General features: G+C 38.9%; 1 protein-coding gene across 8 annotated transcripts in view; it reads left to right on the top strand.

Moving 5' to 3' along the window:
• Positions 1-23,056, top strand: part of LOC308391691 (pleckstrin homology domain-containing family A member 7-like) — a 146,222-nt gene that overhangs the window by 76,460 nt on the left and 46,706 nt on the right. For all 8 annotated transcript variants that reach the window (XM_080874371.1, XM_080874369.1, XM_080874370.1 and 5 more), the window contains one exon: positions 17,503-17,617. In XM_080874371.1, coding sequence (XP_080730497.1) covers positions 17,503-17,617 — 115 coding nt within the window. The remainder of the gene's footprint in view (positions 1-17,502; positions 17,618-23,056) is intronic.

The following is a 23,056-nucleotide window of genomic DNA, read 5'->3' as shown; positions in this document are numbered from 1 at the left end:
AACTGTTAATTTCTAATACTTGGTTGTAAACCCTTTGCTGGCAATGACAGCCTGAAGTCTTGCCCTCAACAGCTTTCAGTTGCTGTCTGTTTGTGGGCGTTTCTGTCCAAAGTTAAGGCTTCGACAAGTGAAATTCATGCTCAATTGGGTTAAAATCAGGTGACTGACTTGGCCATTCAAGAGTATTCCACTTCTTTGCTTTAGTAAACTCCCGGGTTCCTTTGGCTATATGTTTTGGGTCATTGCCCAGCTGTATTATGAAACGCCACGCAATCAGTTTGACTGCATTTAGCTGAATTTGAGCAGACAGTATGTCTCCGTACACCTCAGAATTCTTTCAGCTGCTTTCGTCCACTTGTTGTGGAGGGGTTTCTCTTCACCATGGAAATAATTCTGTGATCATCCACCACTGTGGTCTTTGGTGGACGTGGACGAGTTCATCAGTGCTTTCTTTCTTTCTTTCTTTCTTTCTTTCTTTCTCTGGATGTACCAAACTGTAACTTTAGTTTCTTCCTGACAGTGACTTTGGAAGCATCTTGGAAACCTGAATTGTATAAAAGTTGAGTTGGATATGCTTTCTTCTGAAGTGGGTAGATGACAAGCTCTTAGAAATCTACTGCTATGAACTTCTTTTATACAAAGGAATGAAAGTGTTAGTGGACTTGCCAAGGACAAGCAATTTTACTGAAGTGTTCCCACTATCTGTACAATAGCAAGAATGAGTAAAATATTTCTCTCTTCCTGTGTGAAATATTCTTTTAGCTCCAACTGTTTTCCTTGCTGAAAGTTAGATGAGCCTTTGAATATTAACTCAACCAGCACAAAAACTGTAGGCAGGGAGAGATGGATAACCCCGGTGAACCCAAAGATTAAAAAAAAATTGACTTGACAGATGCTGATCTGGAGCGAGTTGTATTGATCTTATTGATCTCTTTACTAAAAGTCAATAAGCATATTTCTTAAAATACTAAATATAAATTTGTATACAAACTCAACGGTGTTTCTATTTGAAGTTTCCTGGATTCTACAGTTCAACCCACGTGCGTGATATAAAAGGGAAAATACAGTTTGTATTTTTTATTCAGAATATCTTTCACAGTTCTGATACCACAGGTAGCAATTTTACATGTTTTTATATTGAAGTTTCAAATTTAATACACAGATATCACAGTATACATGATCAATTATCTGCTTTTAGGAAATTAATGTATGTCACTGGTGAACTGTCAGGGGCTGTTGATTACCATCAGTTCTCTAGATATCTAAACAGTGCTATTTGTAACCATGTTTCATAACATCATGAGCATTTCCCACAAATGGCAGAGAAAAAGGTCAGCAAGTACAAGTAATATAGTCCCCAGCATTCCCGCAACCATCAAAACGTAAGAGAAGACACTTATTTTGTAAAATCGATGATAAAACTGATTTAAAATGATATACTGCATAGATAAAGCTAGACTATTATGCACAAAATAGAAATAAGATTTGGTGGAACTTGGAATTTGAAATGCCAAATATGTGCAAATATGTGTGCAATGAGGAGGGAGAGCCCAGTTTGATAGTCTTGTTCGCTGGGCTTTTTTTATCCTCTCGAGCCTGTTGCACTGCTCTGGCTGCCCTGTTGAACGTTATGCTTTTGGGTCAGTGCTGAGCGAGATGGATCATGTCATGTACAAACCTGAGATGAGCACAGCTACGATAGCAGTACCCTGATTTTAATTTCAGGTTAAATATCCAAATATTAGATTATTACATCCCTGAATGCTTTCAGACTTTAAAAGCTCTGATTTGTGTGGGTCTCCCTGAAATAAAGAAGTTGCAGTGCCTACTCAAAACTGTTAAGGAGACATTTTGCATTGCACTCTAATGGCTTTTGTTTGGGGGAAGGACTCCCTGCCAATGAATGAACCTGACACCAGACTTTCACCACAGAGCAGGGAAACTCTATGGTCTCTGTTACAAGAGACTAGATTTTCTTTTCCACAGCACAATTTGTACTGTATAGCTCAACAGGATAAGTGAACTTAGGACCACATCGTGGATTTATCTGTAAATAATCTGTAAATAAATATCGCTGGAATTTAATTATATTCTGCAGCCTATAGATAGTTTGTATTTATTTTTTTAAAGATTTAATTATTTTTGCAGTAAAATAAACATTTTCAAGCCCCAAAACATTAATAACAATATAACGCCACATCATTGATCCATCATACGAATCAAGGTGTTATTTGTGCATTTTAGGTGCTCTATAAGTGAAAGCATCTGGACTTCTTTAAGTTGCCTGAAAACGTTTCACCTCTCATCCGAGAAGCTTCTTCAGTTCTAGTTCTGAACTGAAGAAGCTTCTCGGATGAGAGGTGAAAGTCCAGATGCTTTTCTTTCCAAGCTCCTTAGACCACCTCTAAGGAACATATAACCCCCGTGATAATCAAGGAAATACAGTGTATGTGTTTTTGGGTTTTTTTCCTTCCCTCTGTGAAAAATAATTCCATATCTTGATTGTGGCACTTTTCTATAAACCAGTTTGGTTTGGGTGGGATATAAATCAAAATGTAGCCACAATGTCTGACAGTTTCCTGTGTTTTCGGTTATTTATTTTATCATTGTTTTATTGAATGGTGTGGCCGGTTCTGTGTCTTCCTATCTTTCCTCTGTCCACCTGCGCACACCCTCAGGAGATAAAGTTAAAGTTGAACATCAGCTTACAGAGCACATCGGGTGAAATTGAAAAAAAGCCCCATCAATACTAATAGATTTTATGTCGGTTGAACTTTGATTTTCATAGGACTAGGAGGATAGGTGGGGTCAGAACAAGAGGGAATGACTCATGTCCAAAGGTCTTCATACCAATCTCAGCAGACATTGTCAGACTATTGGCTTTATTACTTGGTCACACCACCCATCCATTTGTTTATTTACTTACTTAACCTTTTAAAACTAACCCCTTTCTGAAAAGTCAACCCGTTTCTGATGGGTTTTATATGAAGCCCCTAAAGAGGCAGCCACACAGGAAGTGACTAGCACTGAAATGGCAAATAGAGAATGCAGAAAGTTACTGACATTTAACAATTTCAAGTGATGATGGGAGAAAATAATCACTGTGAAGTGTGTGTGTGTGTGTGAGTTTAACTTTTCTCAGCTTCTAGGCAAGTAGTTAAAGAAACTACCAATGAGAGTGAAGGATATTGTTGATTTACATATGACGGGGTGGTAACCACATTATTAGCAACATTCTAATAATCAGTCCTTTTTAATCCATCGTGTAAGTCAGGGATTTTAAAGTTAGCTTTGTTGTGACCATTGAGTAACTTAAATGAAACAAATTCCAGAAAGTTAAAGGATTGAGTACATTTATATAGTTTATCCTACATATATTCATTCCCTCGGCGTACGGAATCTAATTAATATAACAGTGTTAAAAATATTGATGCGTTTTCTGATAGTGAGTGTAATGGAGACCAGGGGTTCCATTACCTTGTTGGCACTGTTAGTGATTAATTGATGGATTGGGAATTTAAAATAGTATAATAAAGAAAAACACATTAGTTCTTATGAATTCTTTATTAGGTTTATTTGACATATGATTAAAATGACAGCTTGTAAAGGTGAAGAGACAGGGGGACTGGCCATCCTACCTGTGTCAGAGAAGAGCCAAAGTTAGAGCTGCTTGTGAAATGAGAACTTATAAAGGTACTCACCTGTCCTGGTTGCTTCTTGCAGGATGTGGAGCAAAAGAGTGAAAGCGGCTCGATCACCTGCTTAAGAGCTCCTGGAGCAGACCAGTGTGCCAGGTTAAGGAGTATGGTTAAAAAGGGTTTTAATTTAGATAGAAATGAGTGAAGCTTATGTTATTGGTTTTTTTTATAGTACGTGTTGGAAATATGTATATGTTTGTGATGTGCTTTAATGTTATTGTATGTTTGTTTGTGTGGAGGGCTATGTTTTCATGTTGATTAGTTAACCCCCATACTTGGGCTATTCCAGATGCTCACCTGAAAAGGTAGAGTATAAAAGGAAGCCATTGTGTTTAGTTGGAGTGAGTGTTTTTGTGCTGTTAACATGTGCCTTCTTTAATAAAGTGCCAATCCATGGATGTATTCTACTCCAGTCTCGCGTCATATTATTGGACAGAACCTATGACCGCCGGCCAAAACTGACAGCGAGTAACATCTCAGTCAAAACTTTAAAATTCACATACACTGTATCCTCACAGCGGTGTCATTTACTGCGGTGCAGTTTTGCTTCCTGGTATTTAAGCGATATCTGTAATCCTTTAATTAGTATCTCTGGGTATGTGGTGAATGCATTTGTGTGGCTCACCTATCTTGCTGTAGTGTTTTGTATATGTAATTTGCTCTCGGGCACTATGGATATTAATGCAGCTTAGACTGAATATGCATGTTTTTGCTGATTAGTATGTGTGGGCATGTACACACATCATGACAACTTATGAGTTATGGGTATTGTTGTTGGTGAACATCAAAGCTGAAATCTGGTTCGTCAACAAAATCTCTGTAATTATGAAGTGCCTTTAAATACCAGATGGCATATCCAAGACAAAATGGCTCTTAAGAATAAAGCTGGAAGAGAATTTTGTGTGATTTTAAGTTAAAAACTCACAGCACAAGAGGGGGGATCATGAACCTCAGGCTTTCTTTGGGTGGGGGGTGTAAGGGACCTGAGATCAGTGCTTTGTATACTTTGAGCTTTTTTATCAAAAGCTGAATTCTTTACACAGTCTGGAACTTCAGCTGACAGACAGTAATATTTCTAACGCGACTAAATTAAACCCCGCTACAAATCTCTTCACAAAACATCCATCATCATTTAGACAAGTGCAGTCAGTGTTTTTCAAATTTCATACACTGGTTAACAGATTACCACCACTATTTGGCATTTTTTTTTGCGAATTCTTTTTGCATAGGCGGATTTATTATTATTTTTTTGTAACATTAATATGTCAATAATACTAAAATAGTGTTCATTCTAAAACCAAGATGTTAAGTTGAATTAGTTAAACATCGTCTCATGAAATACTTTATCTTTTTCTGCACACAAAAACTCTATTAAGGTACCTTCGCTACTGTTTGATTGGATTAATAGAAAAATCTACCTCATGTGCTTGGTTATTGGTTGCATTTTCGTTGAATCTTTTATTAGGTTTAATTCTTCCTAAATGCATCAGAGCCAAATCCAGTCACTGATTTGGTGAAGAACAATTAATAGAGATTTTGTGGCAGCTAATCTAATGAGAGAACACATTAAAATGTAATCAAGTTTCAGGGCACAAGCACAATTTCTATCAGCCTGTTTTCTTTCCATTTTTTCCCTTTCTGCCATCATCTCATTGGTTTCAATTTCCTGTTTCCTCTATTTCTGTGTCCCACCCAATCAATGTTTCTGTTATTTCACTTTCCGTTGTTGCCCATACATCCTGTCATAGCTTTTTGCTGAGAACTCTAGCTTCCCACCCGTTGGAGAGTCTGATTTACCTGGCTGCTAGAGAAGCAATATTAGTATGAGCAGTACTTCCTTTTTGCACTGAAAGTGAAGTGAAGATTGCTTTTTGTTTTGCGTGGGCAAGAAGTGCTTTTCTGCCCGCCTGACTTGTCTGGCATGGACCACACTGCAAAGCACACTATAGCTCCATTCACCGGTCCTTCCACTTGCCACTGTGGCTCCCTTCGCCATGTGATTTTCTTTCTCTTTGCACCACTTGCCCCATCTGTCTTGCTCACTTGTCTTTTCCTGTCCCTCCCATGCTACCCAACCCATTCCTATGCATCATCTCTCTCTCCTCTTCTCTTTCCTCCATACGTCCCAAATGATGAAGGACCTGGTTCCATATTTCCTCACCATGTTCTGGTGGATCTGTCTTATTAGCAGCTGTGTAGGCGTGAAGCAGGTCTGCACAAACCACTATGATAATGTGTCAGTCCAACCCACACACATTTTACCAATATGTGTGTGTATATGTGTCACTATGAAAACAGTAATTTTTCTATAAGGTTTTAAAGAGGGAGGCAGTAGAAATTAAATCGGTTTAGCTGCTAAACAGGAAATGCTTCATAGTTCGGTGTAATGAGTGTATTAAAACAACGAAGGAGGTCATTTGCTGTGCTTATTTAGGGCACAGCTGAGCAGCATCGATTGCCATCTTCATAATGGCTGTAAAGAAGAACCTTGAGGGTAATGTATTGAAGCATTCAAAGACCAATTAAACCTTAGTTGACTGAAGTCTTGTGCTTGTTTGTCTGCAGCAGTGCTCTGTGAAGTCAATTGTTTGTGTTGATAGTGTTGCAAAGGAGTATCCGATCCAATAGTACTTTTTAGTCAATTAGAATCTGTAGCATTAGTGTCTTTTGGCACCCCTAATTAGCTTCGTACTTGACAGTTAGGGCTTTTTAAAGGTTCATTTTTGAACACACTTCATACGTATATTGATATAATTAAGATAATTACTGATGTATTGAGTTTAATATTAAGACATCTGTAGTTTTTTATGATCCAAACCACAGCTTTGCACTGAAAGACATTTTTGAATGCAAAAAACAAAAAAACAAAAAACAAAAAACATACATAAATGAAAAGTATCCAAGATATCAGTAGTGACTGAATACTGGCCAATCTGCTATTAAGCATGTTCAGTATCACAAACACGGTCATTTCTTAACTCTCATATGAAATTATAATTTGAGCCATTTCCCTTTGTGCCTTTCAGAATATTTGCAGTGCTGTTGTAGGACATATTTGCAAAACCACACACACACACACACACACACACACACACACACACACACACACACACACACACACACACACACACACACACACACACACACTAATATTTTTATTTTTTACCATTAATAAGTTAGGCACTCAGATGGAGCAGAGGTAACCTTTAGGTTACAGCCACCATGTCGCTGCCTCAAGCTAGCACACTGCCTGTGGAATACACTGGAGCTCATATTACTGTGTATATCTGTCATCATCAGCTGCAGCTCCACCCGCACCAGCCAGGCTTCTTTTTTTGGTTTGATGTCAACATGATCTGTGATGGCGGCATCAGCTCAGAGACCATCAAAGCAGAGTCAAAGCTCAACCTGAGAGTGATATTAGCAGCAGGGTGTGGTGCGTGCGTGTGTGTGTGTACAGAGGCTGGCGTCAGCGGGCCTGCTCACTAGGGGTTATCGTGGATTAAAGGGCTAAAGTGTCAGGACTTTACAGGTTCTAGGAGTACCTTATCAGCTCTTATTTTGGCAGCAGGAGAGACAAAATAACTTCCCATGGCTGCTGCTGTTGAGGTCTCAGTATCTGAAGTGTGTCTAAGTCTATTTGCACCACATCTATCTGTCTGTCTTCTTGTCACTGGGTGTAAGGTCTTGGAATGCACTGAAATTTCTATCTCGGAAGCTAGTAGAACATTCAAGCTGTTTGCAGATAGACTGAAGAACTGTCAGTTTCAGTTTTCCTAACTTTGTTTTGTATTATTCTGGGATGCATGGTTAATCCCAAGACTTGCACAGCTTGTTGCATGGAATAAAATAAATCTCCTAACTCCTGTTTGTCATGCACAAGCATCAGTTGTAAGACCAGTTTTGGTCCCAAAAAATATTTTCTCACGAATTTTTATATTTCTTAATATATGCACGGTAGTGTTGTTGTTTTCTTCTGCGTAAATGTTATGAAATTTTGAACGCTCTTGATTTGTTAAAATGTGGGGAACCAAACATTTAAATGTAATTATCAAGCAGATTCTGAAAAAACAAGCTTGTTTTTACTAAAATAGAGCATGTACGCCAGATGAAAAAATGTCCCTCTACAAATGGAGATAAAAAAGAACTCCTGCTGTCTCTTGGCATGTCTTTCTCATTGTCACACTTGCTTTTCTAAAACCTTTCTCCATGCCATGTAATTTCCCTCTGTCCCTCTCAGTGAATGTTTCCTGTTCTCGCTCTACTTAGACACATATTTTTGTGTCTTTGACCCATCCTCTGTGTATTGATCTTGGATTTGGTGATTAAAGTGAAGCTATGCCAGTAATGTGATGAGTGCTCACATGGTGCTTCGCTGAGGGCACAGCAACGTTTTGGTTGAGTGTTGCCATAGCAGCTTTGTGGAGCTGAAGCGGAAGGGAGCAGGGAGGCGGGCGGGCGGGGGCATTGTAGATGAAATGTGTTGTTGGGCAAATCTCAGACCTGCATCAGTATTCAAAACATAATTGGTACATTTAAGCTTGATTAATTAAGCTGATTGCTTTTGTGAAAACCTTATAGACGATTCAAGGTTTCCTAAAATGACACAATAAATTGACGTTCTTTCAGAAAAAAGATGCTCTTTTAATTAGTTTTTGAAATTGTGATGAGAATATTAATTTCATCTTTGAGCATAGTGAATGCTTTGTGTGACCACTTGGTGCTTCTAAGGCTCAAAATGTTCAAAACCTACTGGTTTAGAGATGCAGAGTTTCAAAATAGCCTTCATATTATCTGACATGCTGTCAGTTCCTCTGATTATTATATATCATAAGAATGAGCCCTGTTATTTTATGGATTTTTTGTAACAGTGCCTCTTCCTATACCTTGCTTTCGTCACCTTATTAGACATCTTCACACAAACCACAAATCGTCTTGCTGACTACAGTTAAGATCCAGCACATTTTTTTTCTTTTGGTTCCCAAGTGCCACTTTAGCTCACTTTCAACCATGTTAGCACCAGGAAGCTTCTCCCCGACAGATGACTGAGGCCAGCTGAAGCTATGGTGCAAGACAGCTTTCACGATACTGTGTTCAGAAGGTTTTTTTCCCCTTTTCTCTACATGGTAGGTTGCACTGGTGTTTAATTGCAGTTTGCTCCACACAGGAAAACGGTTCATTTCTTCCATCCCAGATTTTGTTTTTCTCTTTGCTGTCAGTCAGGGGCTTTGGATTTGTCATGCTCTCATAATTTCCAGAGTTTGGCAACTGTGGAAATGCACTTAGGTTCTCTTTAGCAGAACTTTTTAAGGACTTTTTAGGGTACATAATTATTAGTTGCCTGACAACACAGTGTTAGGGAGCCACTTATCGAGCTCAAGATAGTATCCTTCTATTCACAGTTATGATGTTTAACTAAATGAAGCATTTTGTGACTCCACCTCCATATTTTATCCCTATTTTAGGGTGAAAAATATATATTACCTAGTGTGAAGTGTTAGCTTTTCCATGAGTAAGTACAGCAAACTTTGAACCTCAAACAGATTTTCCATTTCAAGCCAGTATTTAATAATATGAGAAAAAAAGGAGTGTCTAGTGTAAGGCAATTTAGTGCCATGAACATCAAAAAAGAACATCACATCGGACAATTTGTTAAGACTGAAGTGCCAAGGAAACAAAATTCAAAGTAAAAAATGAATGTGCAGTGGAGACACAGGCTGTCCTTTCCAGCATCGTCAGAAGAAAGCTTTTTGTCCTTACTGTTTATCCAGATGTGGGTTTTTTTTTTTTTTTTTATTTTATAGGGATAGTTTGGTCTAACAATGTGGACATACAAAAAACAAACCAGAGAAAGACAGTGACTGAGTTTAATTGGGTAATTGATTGGGTATTTCTGACTGCCTTGGTCTTCAGGATGCAAACTGAAGCATGAATGTATGATTGTGTTTAAATGTCAGCCGTCTCTGTGTGGGATGCCATTGCTTTTCATTTTCCCCATATTTCATTTCCTGTTCTTTGCATCTTATGTGTGAATGTGGGAGTTTGCAGTATCTTGCAGTAAAAATGACTTTTTTCCTGTTTTCTCATGAGTGGTACAATTAAATTATAAAAAGTCATATGGTCAAATGTCAGTCTTCATGACAATTACCTTTCCTGTGTGATTAAATCTCCATTGTGACCTCTCTATCGGGCTCTCAACAAGTGGAGGGAAGGCGCTTCTCTCGGCAGACAAATGTTCTCCAACACATATTTTAGTTTCAATGTCAACTCATGGCCTGTATTGCACTCATGGCCTGTATTGCACAGTGAGATTAGTATGTGCTATTTCTAAGGTTGTGATTCATGTGCTGTCATGCTTTGACCATACAGTTTGCTCTTTAATACTAACTTTTAATAGGTACATCTGTTCAACTGCTCGTTAATGCGGATATCTATTTGGGCAATTACATGGCAGCAGCTCACTTCATTTTGGTATGTTGACAATGTAATGGCAACCTGCTGATGTTCAACCTAGCTTCAGAAGTGGGGGAACGAAGGTGCCCCTGATGCCAGAGGTGAGAGAACAATGGCCAGGCTGCTTCAATCTGCTAAGAAGACAACCAAGCTATGCAGAAGACGACAACCTGTCAGCTAAGAACATGAAACTGATGCTAAAGTTTCCATGGACGCACCAAAATTGGACAATTAAAGATTGGAGAATTGTTGTGTATCTGAGTCTCGATTTCTGTTGCGGCATTCACATGGTAAGGTGAGAAACTGGTGTAAACTACATGAAAGCATGGATCCATCCTACCTTTTATCAACTGTTCAGGCTGCTCCTTGTGATGTGATTGTTTCGGGGATATTTCCTTGGCACACTTTGGGGCCAGTTGTGTACCAGCTGAGTATTGGTGAACCATCACAGCCTACTTCAAAATTGTTGGTGACCATGTCCATCCCTTTAAGACCACATTATCTTCTGATGGCTGCTTCCATTATTATAATGGGCCATGTCACAAAGCTCAAATCATCTTAAACTGGTTGAGGAATAAGTTTATTATACTGGCCTGCACAGTCACCAGATCTTAAGCCAATAGAGCACATGTGGAATGTGGTGAAACTGGCAACAGGGTGATGCTATCATGTTAATATAGATCTCTGGGGATGCATTTCCAGCATCATGTTGACTCTATGCCATAAGGAATTAAGGGAGTTCTGAAGGCAACATGGGATCCCACCATCTACTAGCAAAGTTCAGAAAGTAACCAGTGAGTCTGCCTTTTCTTCTTTTTCTTCTGTAGAATAATTTGTTCACATCAGAGAGAAATCGTCCTTTCTCTGTTGAAGTCTCCTTTAAGTCGTCGTTAGTGATAGCTAGTCCCTTATTTCCATGTTTGTTTTTTATTATTTTAATTACGAGCTGTGATTATGAGGTTTATCCTTTGTTTCTAAACCTTCAGCTTTTGAAGTCACTTCAAAGAATCGTCTTGTGTAGATGAGTTGATTTCTCTGAAGGTATCACCCCATTAGGTTGCATCCCTTCACCACATCATTTTGGTTGTCAAACTTATTTGTCAGAAATTCTCTTGAGATTTAGTCTTCCGTTACAATCAATTTGTAGAATTACAGGACATGGGATTTGTCAAATTTGAAACCGAATGTGCTGTTTCCTTTGTCTCCAGTATGGTTCCAGTTTGAGAATATGGTATGCAAGCAAAAGAGAACCCATTTGCACTTTTTATTATGACCCCTTCAAACCCCTTGTGATGAGCAAACTAACTTCAAGTGTGAAATCACTGCCGTGCCTTTTACATTTTAAAAAGGCAACAAGTAATTTGAGATCAGGTAACAGGAATATGAAGCAAAAGCAATGCTGTATATTTGATTTGCAGTTTTTCTTCCTGCACTCATCAGTCATGAATCAGAGCTCGAATACTTCAGTGATGCTTTCTTCACAAATCACATTTTCTCCATGTTGTGCAGTCTAAACAACTTGATCCTCTAGTTGTACTCTTGACCTGATGCACTACCTTCTAAAACTGATGCTTGGTCTCGGGTCATTGCCCGAGATTCGGCACTTATCGCTAGAGATGATCCTCAACATTAAAGTTAAGTAAATTTGATGCCGAGGTTGACTGTTATTCTCTGCAGCAGTTGGAGGTCCATGGAGACAGGTCATAGTCATCATCTTACATCTTTGCAGACACACTAAGCAGATTTTGATGTATCAGAAGACTGTTTTAGCACTAGTCTGTGAAAGCAGGTAACAGTAGTAAGCTAAGGCACTTATTGTTTCTCATAGCCACCTCTAATAGCCACATTACAGTAAAATTGTAATGATTATAGTATGCAACTTTCATTACAGAGAAATATATAGTGTTGAAGTGCTTTAGCTTAACTTCATAAAAATGCAGTAAAAATAGTCGCCTAAAACTAAGATTTGGGTATTTGATTTACCACGTTATCACGATACCAAACCTTCTGATCCTCCAGTAAATAAAATTATGAATGAATCTAAGTGATTGTTGATATGCTAATAACATCATTGTTGTGATGTGATTTTATGTCCTTGATAATCATGCAGTGAACATATACTTTTGTGACAACTGAAGACTTATTTCAATAATCAAGTGGGGATGTTTAGTAATCTAACATAACCTTGAAGTCTTTACCCTGTGGTACAAGTGTTGTGCCAGAAAGAACACAAAGAAACATGTATTATTCTACATGAACAGAAATGTCCAGTGACAGATATTAATCTCGTGTCATAGAATAAAGTCACATTTAATAAGTCAGATACCAAAGGAAAATATTCATTTTCTTTCAATTCAGTTTCATTCATATAGTGCCAAATCACACCAACAGGTGCCTCAAGGCGCTTCATATTGTAAGGTAGAGACTCAACAATAATAAAGAGAGAACTCAAACAATCAAGCCACCACGTATGAGCAAGGATTTGGCAATAGTGGGAAAGAAAAACTCCCTTTTAACAGGAAGAAACCTGCAGGGGAACCAGGCTCAGGGAGGAGCAGCCATATGATGCGACAGGCTGGGGTGATGGAAGGAAAACAGGACAAAAGACACACTGTGGAAGAGCAACTGAGATTAATATCTAATAATTAAACACAGAGTGATGTGTAAGCACATAGTAAGTGAAAAGGGTGAGTGAACACAAAACACTCATGGGAAGCAGCCTAAAAATATAAAATCATTACCAAAAATTAATAGTTCATGGTAAAACTGCTCCATGAACTACATTGATACTATACAATATCAGTATTGTACTGCACAGCACACTACGGCAGTGTGCCTTTTCATCTTGTTTACTCAAACTTTTTCCTCTTCTCTCTTTTTTTCTTAATCATTTCAGCTAGATTATTTTGGTTGCCTGAACCAATCAGTTAAACAGAAATGATCATACAATAGAATACAGTAAAATAGAATAGAATGTATTGCACTGCACCTCTACGAGCTGTGTTACATGTATAATAGGACGGAAAAGCCAGAGAGATTGTACTTCTGAGTTTCAGGTGCTCATTTCTGATCTTTGTGGGGTTTTTTTTCTATCTTCAGAGTAGTTAGCTATCGTGTTACTGTCTGTTGAGATGCCATGCTCCACGTTACTTCCTTCTTGAACCGTTGCGTTTGACAGATAATTAATAAGTCATAATAACAGCTTGAATAAAAGCTACATGGTATTCAGTAGGCTGGAAAACCTATATCTTTCTTTATGACATCATTGTGGAAGCTGGTAATAATAATCTTAAATTACATGGTAGTCAATGTAAAAGATCTTTGTGGGGTTTTTTTTCTATCTTCAGAGTAGTACAGGTCACAGATGCTAAAATCTGTTCTTTATGACACAGAAAGGAAGTAAATTTGTGCTCTAATTAGTCTGGTCTTTTATTTCATCTTACCATCTGGCTTTGCGTGTTTTCCAATCCTCTGCTGAGCTTCCTTCTGTTTCAGAAAAACAGAATTAAATCTGACAAAATTTGACAATATCACTCTGAAGTATTATGTGTGATTTCAAAATACACACAGACACACACACACGTTGTGAGCCTGCAAGTATAAATAAACAAGAAAACTCTTGTTTAGATGCAAATATGATGGTTTAATTTTACTGCACAAAAACGAGTTCGTGCTTTTATCACGGGAGCTTTTCAATTCTGCCCTGTATTAGCTTTTAATTAAAGAACAGTGACTTCCCCAGATGTTTTATAACTTCAGTTGCTTACAATTACTCCACTGAATACTTTTTGTTTCTCACTTGAATTCAGATGAAAATGCAACTCATTTTTATTTTAGGGTTCCTGACCTTTAAAAAGTTTCCATGAAATTCTCTTGACAGGGGAATAAAAACAGATTCTGCGAACCCACTGACACAACATTCAAAGCCATTATGCATATGTGGGAAAGAAATTTAGTGATGTTCAGAAACTGTTGGCTGTGTTGGTGCGTTACAGCTCAGCCTGTAACGTGGAGAGCAGAGCTGGGAGCAAGATCAGTGTTTTTATTGGGGGGAAAAAAAGAAAAGTGAAATACAGAGAAGATGAGCACAACAGATAAAATATACTTTAGATAAACAACAAAAATAACGTAGTATCAAAACCAATATTTGTTTCATTCTGGAAATATTTTCAAATCAGACATAATCAAAGCATTTTTCCTTTAATAAGTCTTTTACCAAGAGGGACGCATCCAAGACACGAAAATGTGCTCAGAGGAATAAAACTATGGATTTATTTGAGAAAGATGGAGTCGGAAAGAAATGTAACACTTAGTAATTTTCTTGGATGAAAGAATGTATTATATTACCATTGTTCTCTCTTTTGAAACTAATCAGACAGATACAGACACTTACTGTGCCTGGTGTTATTCCACTGAATATAAAAAATACAGCACAGAAAGTCTCATCTGTCTCGCCACAAAAAGACAGCAGCAATAGCGATTGTGCCATCATGCAAATAGATATTCGGTGAAGACCACATGCAGGGAGGCTCATTTTGTTTCCTCAGTTGTTTGTGTGTACTTTGGTTTTAAAAGTATACACACACAAATGTTGGTAGCCTACAAGGTTACATGTGGAATATGTAAAATCGTAGACAAACAGCTGCGACCGAGGACAGCAGAAGGTCTGTAGGCAGGAAAAAGTGTCTGTAGCCGATCATTTAGAGGATAAATCTTTAAGAGGACTGCAGTGACTCTTGAGTGACTGTAAAAGGGATTTTAGGATGTGTATTGAGCGCCATTTGGCTTCCCCAAAAATGTGAGGGAAGAGAGGGAATCTTTCTACAGGCAGGCACATAATTAGCACTGTGGGACAATCACTGGTCTTCATAAATCACTTTAAAATCAGGAACATCTAAATATCAGAAGCAGTCACAACTCCAATTTGCTGGACATTTAGCCTGATAACATATTTGAGGCTCATATAAACAAATGTGGACGATAGGCACTCACAACATTTGTAATTCATCAGTGCCTCAGGCTTCTAACAGGAACACAGTGAAGGTGATATGTCTAAAACTGCCAAAACGTTCTTAGATTCAGTCATTTTAATGCGTCCAAGGTTGCTTTAAAAATAGTTCAAGTACAAGTGTAAAGTACAAGTGAAATGAGATGGCCAAAAAACACACAAACAAACAAACAAATAAATAAATAAAATGTATACATCAGGCTGCTTATCTAAAAAACAAATAAGAACACGACTCCAGTAATTCCTGCTCTGGCTCTTCCTGAAGGTTCAGGTGAAATAAAAGAAAAAAGTAGCACGAAAAAAGACTGCAGACAAAGAGACGTTTTAAAATGCTATTATTGCAGGTTATTACATCTGTTTGCGATGGAGTCGGGTGGATATCACTGTGAGCTGTGTGAATAAATCAATCTACAACTCTTACAAGCAGAAGCTTGTGAAATAAGGTTTGAAAACCTGAACTCATAGCGGTTTCTGAACCATTTTTGCAGAGTTTTTCAAAGTCTGTAGATTGCCATGTTTTGTTTTGTTTTCCTGTTCTTCAAGGTAGAGTGTGCTTCCTGAAACCAAAGTGCTGTAATGTGAAAAAGACTTTACCAAACCCTGAGTACTTTGTTGTGTGTACTTTGAGTCTCATTCACAGCTGCCAAAGGATTATCCAGTTCTTGGCTGTCCGTTAGCTATCGTGTTACTGTCTGTTGAGATGCCATGCTCCACGTTACTTCCTTCTTGAACCGTTGCGTTTGACAGATAATTAATAAGTCATAATAACAGCTTGAATAAAAGCTACATGGTATTCAGTAGGCTGGAAAACCTATATCTTTCTTTATGACATCATTATGGAAGCTGGTAATAATCTTAAATTACATGGTAGTCAATGTAAAAGAAACATGCTTTTTAAATGTGTGTTTATGAAAAAAAGAACTGAAAAAAATATAAAATACTCAAGATGTATTAATAATTCAAATTCCAGCAGAAATAGATCTTGAAATGGTGACAGCATGTCAGAGAGGCTGTTCAGGTGGACATTTAACAGTGGTTACAGCAAATTTTCTTTCACTAACTTCCCTCGCATATTTTATAAATAGAAAAAGCTTAATGTCATTAAATTAATATTGTGTCATCCACAAATATCTGAAAATGTCAAAACAGTTTCAAAAACATAAAAGATTCTGAACTGAAAAATTGTTCTTGGATATAAAACATCAGAACAATGAAAAAAAGTTTGCTATTTTTGTTTGATGGTGACGTAATAGTCCTCAGTCTCAAATTTGGGACTGCTGTGTCTGACATCCTTTTGGAATAAGGCGTAATGGTGCTAATTTACATTCAGTAAACAGTTACACAACCCAGTGCTTTGTGCACACTCTTCTGTTCTGTCTGCATTGCGAGTTTGGTAACCGCTTTCTCTTCTGAAAAGGTCATGTAAGGAAATAGGTCTTGGCTGACCTGAAGGTACAAAAGGAAAATGGATCTTGTGTGAACACGCACACACTGTGGAAGGAGTTTTATTCATTTCCCTCCAAGGTGTGTACGGTGAGAATAATGAAAAATTTAGGACAGTCTGTCTTCAGGTCATTGAGCTGCCTTCGTCAGATGTTTGGTGTTTTCTTTACACACATGCATGCTCTCAATCTGTCACTGGCCTGTATGACAACCTGAAACAGTCCCCAAGCACACTTTTCCAGTTCACAGAATCCACCCTTGCCTCCTTATCGCGTTATGTGTTTTACATATTTGCATACTTGAGTCTTTCCGAAGCAGCTCTGATAGACTCCAAATCACACACTGGGAAAATCGGAACGTCAAGAATAGCAGGATGCCTTAAGGCGTAAGACATCAGATTTAATTATTTTCCTCAACAAAAACCCTGCAGGTGCTCTTGAAACACAAAGTGAACCTAATTTAGAGTCCCATATAAACACATTAATAACAATTATGTATTTATATGCTCCATATTTTTTATCCAGATCTTCTCTCTGCTCTTTGCAAATAGAATGTTTGAACCACAAGTGTGGGGTGCTTCCACTAATGATATCCCTCAAAATCTAAGAGTCGAAAAAACAACTGGAAAACAGGCACTTTGGGCAGTCTCAATCCTGAGTTTAGGTGAATGAAACTCCAGCAGCACTTTTAGTATACATACAATGTTTATTTGCTCCCTAACAGTCTGCCTTATATGCCAGCCCATAACAGAAAAATGTGAGACAATGTACAGATGTCAGTGCTGCAGTAACAACTTGGGAAATGTGTAACGGCTAAATCAGAGGTGTGGTTACACTTCACTACTTCTTCGAGTCCTCCCGGTTATGTATAGTGACGTTTTCTGTATGTGTGTGCGTGCAGGCCGCAGGGTACTCGAATGATGTCAAAACCTGCGGGTGAGCAGCTCTCCAGTACCACCGTCAGCGAAGCCTCTACTGCCATCACCTCTTCCACTGTGGACACGTCAGCCTCCAAGGTTAGTCTGTGGTTTCAGTCTTTACCTGTATATATGTGTGTTTGTGTGTTAGTTCCACATTTGTCGCTTTCAAACAATGTCCTTTCTTGATTCGTTGTGGACTGGTTTTATGCTATAAAAGGGTGACCATCCAGGCTTTTTGGTCTTTGAGTTTTGTCTCCTACATTTTTGTGCGGTAGTTAGAATATTTTCAAGCAGCAACAGAGAGGATTGCCTTGTGAAATTTTTAGCAATTATGAGGCTTCATGTCTTTGTCCTGTTTTGTGAGAGTTAAAGCATATGAATCAAGTAGTAGTAGGGGTTGCATTGGCAGTACTGGAGTCTTCAGTTAGTTAAGGTTGCCGGTTCGAGCCCCGGCTTGGACAGTCTCGGTCGTTGTGTCCTTGGGCAAGACGCTTCACCCGTTGCCTACTGGTGGTGGTCAGAGGGCCCGGTGGCGCCAGTGTCCGGCAGCCTCGCCTCTGTCAGTGCGCCCCAGGGTGGCTGTGGCTACAATGTAGCTTGCTGTCACCAGTGTGTGAATGTGTGTGTGACTGAATGTGTAAAGCGCTTTGGGGTCCTTAGGGACGAGTAAAGCGCTTTACAAATACAGGCCATTTACCATTTTAACATCCACAATCAGTTTTGTGTTAAATGCACTGCACTGAAAAGCCAAGTAGTACGTGAGCCATCAATAAAGGTCTGTTAGCTCTGTAATAAACCTACGATGTTCTCTGCAGCTTGTTAATGAAGAAAATCACTCCATTAATTCACCAGTGCAAAGGCTTAAAATGATCATTAAACAAGAAAAGAAAACGATGCTAATATCTGAATATACCAACAAACACAGGTACAACCACTGAACACAGTGAGGCATGACAAACAGACAGAGATGTCTTTTTAGTCTGTGGTACAGGAGAAATCCATTCTTTAGAATCAGTCAAGAGATGAGCGCTGGTTATCCATGGCTAGCCCCGAGAATGATCACAGCAGCCTGGGCTAGTGGGGGGAAAACATTATTTGTGGCCAGTGACTGACCTGATTAGCAGCAATTTTCAGCTGATTCACAGCAAAACGGAATGATGGATGAGGATGAGAAAATGGAAATTAAAAGCTTTTTGCAGCTGATCTAACTCTATTATGGCCATGCAGGGATTTAGACCTGAGGTGTAGTTTGAAATGGAGGTAGAGGTTGTAGGTTTGCACCATGATTAAGTGCAAAGTTGTCTGCTGGTTAGCAAGATTAGGTATGTTTCTATGTAACATAGAAGTTGAATGCTAGAATTACACTTAATAAAACTGGATGCAAGGTGCAAAGATGCAAATGTGTTTTGTTCTTCTGTAAATGTGCATATTTAAACATTGAAGTCTATGGAGATGTAATATCAGCCTTCACAACCTTATTTTTATGCTAAAAATTGACTGTGTAGATTCAGACATTTGATTTAGTGAACTCAGTATTACAGCAGGCTTCATTGTGATTAGGATTACTCCTTTTGTAAGTTATTTATGGTATATAGTTGATTCCACATTCCTTCCAGTATATTGTATTACCACTATACTACATCAATGAAAAATAGATTTGGTCTGTTTTCATATCCCCCCTCTTCCCCCTTTTTCTTCTATTGGAGCTTATTTGTTTTTTTTGTTTTGTTTTTTGTTTTGTTTTTTTTTTGGCAACATTTAAACTCCAGGTCTTCAGGTTTAATTTCTAGAATGCACACTAGTATTATTGCACAGTGATCGTATCTATGAAACAAAACTGAATTATGTTTGTAGTGGAGAAAGCACTTTTCTTTTGACTGTTTAACCTTGTTTTTGGTCGTCCTTGGCTCGGGCAATTTGCTTGCAAAATTACAAAATACTTGAAGCAAATCAGCACAGACAGTGCTAATGAATTCCAATTTGATCTTCCAAATGCAGATCTCATGCAGGATACATCCCTTGTCATCTGGTTTAGTACACCATAAAGATGTCCATGCCACTTTTTTCAGTATAAATCTTACACTTGGTTTATACTCACACATGTATGCAGCTCCACGGTGGCGTGAAATCTCATCCTGCCCTATCAACAGGTGCCTCGGGACCAAGATTGAACATGTGTCATCGTGTACGGTACAGAGATGACAGGATATCCATCACAAAGCCCCATCACCATTCCCACACCCAGTGTTTTTCTGGTCTGCAGCTCTCCCAGGTGCTCTGGCTCATCACCCCTGCCACTAAGCAGCCGGGAAATGGCACAGGAGCCTTATTCTTAAAAGAAAAACTCTTAACAAAAGAATCTTTTTCTCAGAGGAAGAATGAGTCATTCCTACCCCCCTTGCTTTGCGCACAATCTTAAAATGAATCCGTATTTTGAGTAAGTCACATCTCTTCCGCCTCTGACAAAACATCAGAGAAGCAGTGAGACGTCCCACTTTCCCCATGAGCTGTGTCTCGCCGTTCTCCTGTAAGCACTTGTGTTTACTGGCTGCATATTTAGTGATATTGTGTTCACAACTAACTTCTTTGGGATTTATCAAAGTCCGTGTCATTTAGACATTTCTGTTGGCTCCCAGTATCCTCTTATGAATTGTTTTGCCTTTATATGCCTCATTAATTCGCTGCCTCACTTTTGAAAGTAACTCTGCTCTTCAGGTGCTTCTTTGAGCATTAAAACCAACACATAATAGAACAGAGAACGCTGCAGAGTAAAGAGCTGTTCTGTTACGGACTAAACACATATTTGAGTTCCTGCATTAAGGGGGAAACAACAAGAAAAAAGGAAAAAGTCAAAGTAATTGGTGGCATGACTGTAGTGTTAGCAACACTGATTGTCCTGATTGTAAAATAGATGTAAATTACTTTAGGTAATCTTTAGGTCTTTAGGTTTGACAGGAGAGTTTGGCAGTCACAGATCTGCTTCGACCAAAATGGCTGACTAATGTAGGATAGTTTAGAGGGCTATCACCTGGGAGACATTGTTCAAATTCCATGTGAAGCTAAAAGTCAAGATGATTTATTTTTAGATGAATAGGCGTATGACAGCACTCATTGTGTGGAAGGGTCTTAGAACAGAGAGCTGCATTTTCCAGATTGAAGCTTAGTGCAATTTTAAGAGTATATTTTTAATTTGGGTATAAAGAAAATTCTTGAAATTAGAAAAAATCATTTTATATCTTACTGTGATGGAAGTGCAGCTAACAGACCTGATGATTACATTGAGATGCAGGAAACGCATTATGTCCTCTGAAGCTGAACTATATAGCGTTTGTCAAGCTAATATGTGACTCAAAGGTAAAATTTGTATTTTCATTATGTTTTAATTGCTGCCTAATTTATAAACACAGAGAGATTGGCAACAGATTGCAGGCAGTTTAAGTCAGTCTGTGCCGATGGCTCACAACTTCTCTGCAACGTGTCTCTTTTCAGTAGGGAACTCAACTCAGCTGCTGAAGTGTGTGTGTGTGTGTGTGTGTGTGTGTGTGTGTGTGTGTGTGTGTGCGTGCGTGCGTGCGTGCGTGCGTGCGTGCGTGCGTGCGTGCGTGCGTGCGTGCGTGTGTGTCAAAGGTGTCTCAGTAGCAAGAATCAAAACAAAATTGGACTTCATTTTGGTTCTTGCTTAAGTAATTTATGCAGCTACACTGCAGCCATGGTTAGAAGTATGAGCAGTCATTTTGGAGGCTCTTGAAATGATTGTGCACTATGAGTGTGAAGATGGTGCCTCATCCTCCTCAGAGGACTTGGAGGCTGACATGGAGAAGGCCTCAGACCAGCTCTGACTCATCTGAAGGTGAGAGTGGAGAGGAGATGGTTGAAGCAGTGACAGGATGAACTTCTCCATCTCCATATTTTGGTCTCCCACAAACGGAGCCACCAGCTATGCACTGCTGCTGATGGATGAAATCCTCCAGCAAATTGTGGCCATGACAGACATGCATGGGAAACACTCGGTGGCTTATGTGGACACAGAGGAACTGCAGGCTTATATAGAGATGCTTATTTTGGACAGTGTTTACAGGTCATAAAATTAATTAATTTTTTAAAGGTCATCTAAGGGTTAAGTTAGCTCGGCTTGACTCTTGTTTGTTATTCTTTACCACTGATTTGATTCATCGTACTGGTATTGCTCAGGCATCTTTCTAAAGGGAGAAGGAATCACAACCCATGTTTAATTACCTTACCCTCCCAGATATTTCTCATCTGGCTAGGGAATGGAGCCGGTAGTCCTCGGGTCTCAGAGGGACGTCTCTTGGCATTTTGGTTGTCTGATTGTGTACCATTAAAATAGCAAATAGCTGGTTTGACTCTCAGTCACACACCTACAAGACAGAGTGCTACTGTGCAGCAGGGACCACAGTCTGTTCCACAAAATTACATTCGGCCTAAAAATAGACCACTGCATCGTACACACACACACACACACACACACACACACACACACACACACACACACACACACACACACACACACACACACACACACACACGTGTAACAGAGAAAGAAATATCTCTGAAATACACACATAGTATATTTACAGATATGGGACTAGTGTGAGAGGACTGCGTCATCCTCTGTCAACCAATCCTCTCACTAATTACTGAGTGCATTTGTTTTTGTTTTCCAGCTACTGATGCCTCCCAGTGCTGCTACCAGTCCATTCACACGCTTATGCAGCCGTCATGCCAAATCTTTTATTATGCCAGCAGGGGAGGTGACAGGGTGTACATGTCTTACTTTATGTGTATGTGTATATGTGGTGCCGGGGGAACAGGCCTTCTTCTGAGGATTTGAGAGTAGAGGATGGTCTAATGAGATTTCTTGAATATTTGCACAGTGCACAAGTATGTTATCCAGCAGGCCGGCACAAACAAGAATGTAAGAAAGGTTTGTTTAGCCAAAGAAACTCCAGCACCCAGTATTACTGTATTACTTATTATACTTATTATAGGTCAGGGGGCTGAAATGGCACTGAATACTAACAAAATGTTAAATATGTCTAAGAACTGGCCTGTCAGGTAGGGCTGGGCCATATTATACCGTTCACGGTAATACGATAGGAAAATGAAATATCGCGATAGAATGGGAGTAAAACGCGCATGCGCAGTGCCTTTGTTTTCATACGCACATGGCTGATTGTTGAGTGAAACAGATGAAACAGAATTGGTTTGTAAAAATGGTGCAACTTCAGTGATGTGGAACTGGTTTGGTGTTTGTCCGTCAGATACACAACAAAGCACATTTTTTTGCAGAACATGCAAGCGGCCGTTGTTATTGTCATATTTGTCGGACTAAGATGCTCTTAAATCTGGGAGTAATCTGGGTCCTAAACTCCGTATTCTTCAGGTCAAACAACACTGCAGCATCACTGAGAGTTAAAAACTGTCTAAATTCTTTCATCTTTAATAAAACCATCAGCATTGCTGCTTTACCAGGTGTAACTATAAAGTTTAACTTCCAGGCATCCATGAAAACAA

This window comes from Rhamphochromis sp. 'chilingali' (assembly GCF_963969265.1).
Source record: "Rhamphochromis sp. 'chilingali' genome assembly, chromosome: 2".
NCBI lineage: Eukaryota > Metazoa > Chordata > Actinopteri > Cichliformes > Cichlidae > Rhamphochromis > Rhamphochromis sp. 'chilingali'.
This window is presented reverse-complemented; position numbering and strand designations above follow the sequence as displayed.